The sequence below is a fragment of the Olea europaea genome, chromosome 6 (genome assembly GCF_002742605.1).
Source record: "Olea europaea var. sylvestris chromosome 6, O_europaea_v1, whole genome shotgun sequence".
NCBI classification, from domain to species: domain Eukaryota; kingdom Viridiplantae; phylum Streptophyta; class Magnoliopsida; order Lamiales; family Oleaceae; genus Olea; species Olea europaea.
In genome coordinates, this window is record NC_036242.1 from 25,307,215 (window position 1) to 25,309,288 (window position 2,074).

At 33.5% G+C, this 2,074-nt stretch overlaps 1 protein-coding gene across 1 annotated transcript; it reads left to right on the forward strand.

The window, feature by feature from the left end:
- The first annotated feature begins 18 nt into the window (after positions 1-18).
- Positions 19-1,766, forward strand: LOC111395313. The gene is made up of 4 exons (XM_023021294.1): positions 19-24; positions 113-643; positions 981-1,247; positions 1,314-1,766. The coding sequence occupies exons 1-4, from the start codon at positions 19-21 to the stop codon at positions 1,764-1,766; spliced, it is 1,257 nt and encodes a 418-aa protein (XP_022877062.1).
- Positions 1,767-2,074: the final 308 nt, after the last annotated feature.

Here is a 2,074-nt window from a genome sequence, read left to right on the forward strand (position 1 = left end):
GGTGAATTATATGAAGGCATGGAGGTCACGTGAGCAGACATTAAAATTGATTAGAGGTGATCCAACAACATAGTTTTAGTTGCTACCTTCTTATTTTTTTATGTTACAACAGATGAACATAGGGACAGTCACACGAATAGAAACTGATCATTTAGATAGATTTAAATATTGTTTTATGGCTTTGGGTGCATCGATTGCTGGTTGGAAATATTGTAGGCCAGTCATTGTTGTTGATGGTACATATTTAAATGGTCACTACGGCGGTACACTCTTTACAGCTTGTACACAAGATGCAAACAGCAATATCTTCATACTAGCTTTTGGGATTGGGGATAATGAAAACGATAAGTCATGGAGATGCTTTCTTGAAATGTTGAAGAGGGCATACGGATCTAGAGACAAATTATGTATAGTATCCGATAGACACAATAGAATAAGAAATGCCATTGAATTTGTATATCTAGAAGCAATGCATGGGATTTGTTGGTACCATTTGCTGAAAAATTTGAAGACTCAATACGCAAAATCAGGTCACAATGTCACACATGCATTCAATTCTGCTGTAAGAGCTTATACAGTGGATGAATTTGAATACCAAATGCAGCAATTGGACTCAATAAATGAAGAGATCAGGGGATATTTGGTATGTGATTGTCTGAAACATATGTTATGACTTCACGTGACTTGTTCTGTGATGTTATGAAATTTCTATGAATATCTGTGATCATGCATGTTTAATTTACAAACTATATTTCATTTATTGTTACATGCAATTGAAACATGATTATAAATGACATATATCAGTGGATATTTTGCATGTGGTCTCATTTACAATTGAAACATGATATAGTTTTATGAATGTGTCCATTTGTGACATGTTGTGTGATAATACTGACTATCTGTAAACTTTTTAGAGTTAACTGTGACCATATGTGACTTGTTACTTATACTTGAATATGTTATCTAGTAATTTTCTTTAGTTGGATGTTGGGTATGAAAAATGGTCAAGATTGCACATGCCAACCAATAGATACTCTACTATGACATCAAACATAGTAAAATCTGTTAACGCAGTCACGAAGGCGGCAAAAAATTACCCCATTAGAGCACTTCTAGAATCATTGAGGCAAACGATCCAATCTTGGTTTTGCAAAAATAGAGATGATGCACATGGCACTTTCACAAAACTTGCAACAAAACATGAGAAGCTGTTAATGGAAATGAGCAATGATGTGAGAAATCTAAAGGTAAAAATAAGAAAACTGTTTATTATGTTGATCACAAGTATAACTTTAAATAATTTTTATTTTCAGGTTTCTCCTGCCAATCACACTTTGTTTGAAGTGAGGGACAATTCTTCATCTTACATGATGGATATAACTCTACATATATGTAGTTACAAAATGTTTCAAGTGGATCAACTTCCCTGTTCACATGCACTGGCAGTAATAGCAACATTGAAACTGAATGTGTATGATTTTTGCTCGGTGTATTACATAAGAGATGCATATCTGAATACCTACAAAGAGTCTATCTTTCCTGTAGGTAATAAATCAGAATGGAATTTGCTAGAAGATGTGAGTAATAGAGTTGTTTTGGCTCCAGACCAAAAGAGAAGTTCAGGACGACCTACTGAGAAAAGAAAGAAGTCAGCATATGAGAAATCACAATTTGTGAAATGTGGAAGATGTGGTGAATCTGGTCACAATCGTCGAACATGCAGGAACATGGTGCTACTTAACCAGAATGATAGAAAATTGAAATAAAAAAAAGATCTAAAGAAATTCAAATAGCTTAGCATAATTTTTTTACACAATGATATTTTTTGTAATTGTAAATTGTTTCATTTTATTGCTGAAGTATGCATTTTTTGGATTATATGAGTTGACATATTTATGCATTGAGCTTACGTTCTATCTCATGATGTCGCATATTTTTGGAAAGGGCTGTGTAGATAGACATTGATTGTGACTCTGTTTGTGATGATTGTGACCATCTATGACCATTTCAAGCATAAAATAAGCTCTATATCTTTTGTTTAACTTGTGTGTTCAAACTAACTTTGAATGTCATC

Coding starts and splice junctions, on each gene's coding strand:
- LOC111395313 (XM_023021294.1), top strand. Junction 644..980: donor AAGAGATCAGGGGATATTTG/GTATGTGATTGT, acceptor AATTTTCTTTAG/TTGGATGTTGGGTATGAAAA. Junction 1,248..1,313: donor ATGATGTGAGAAATCTAAAG/GTAAAAATAAGA, acceptor TTTTATTTTCAG/GTTTCTCCTGCCAATCACAC.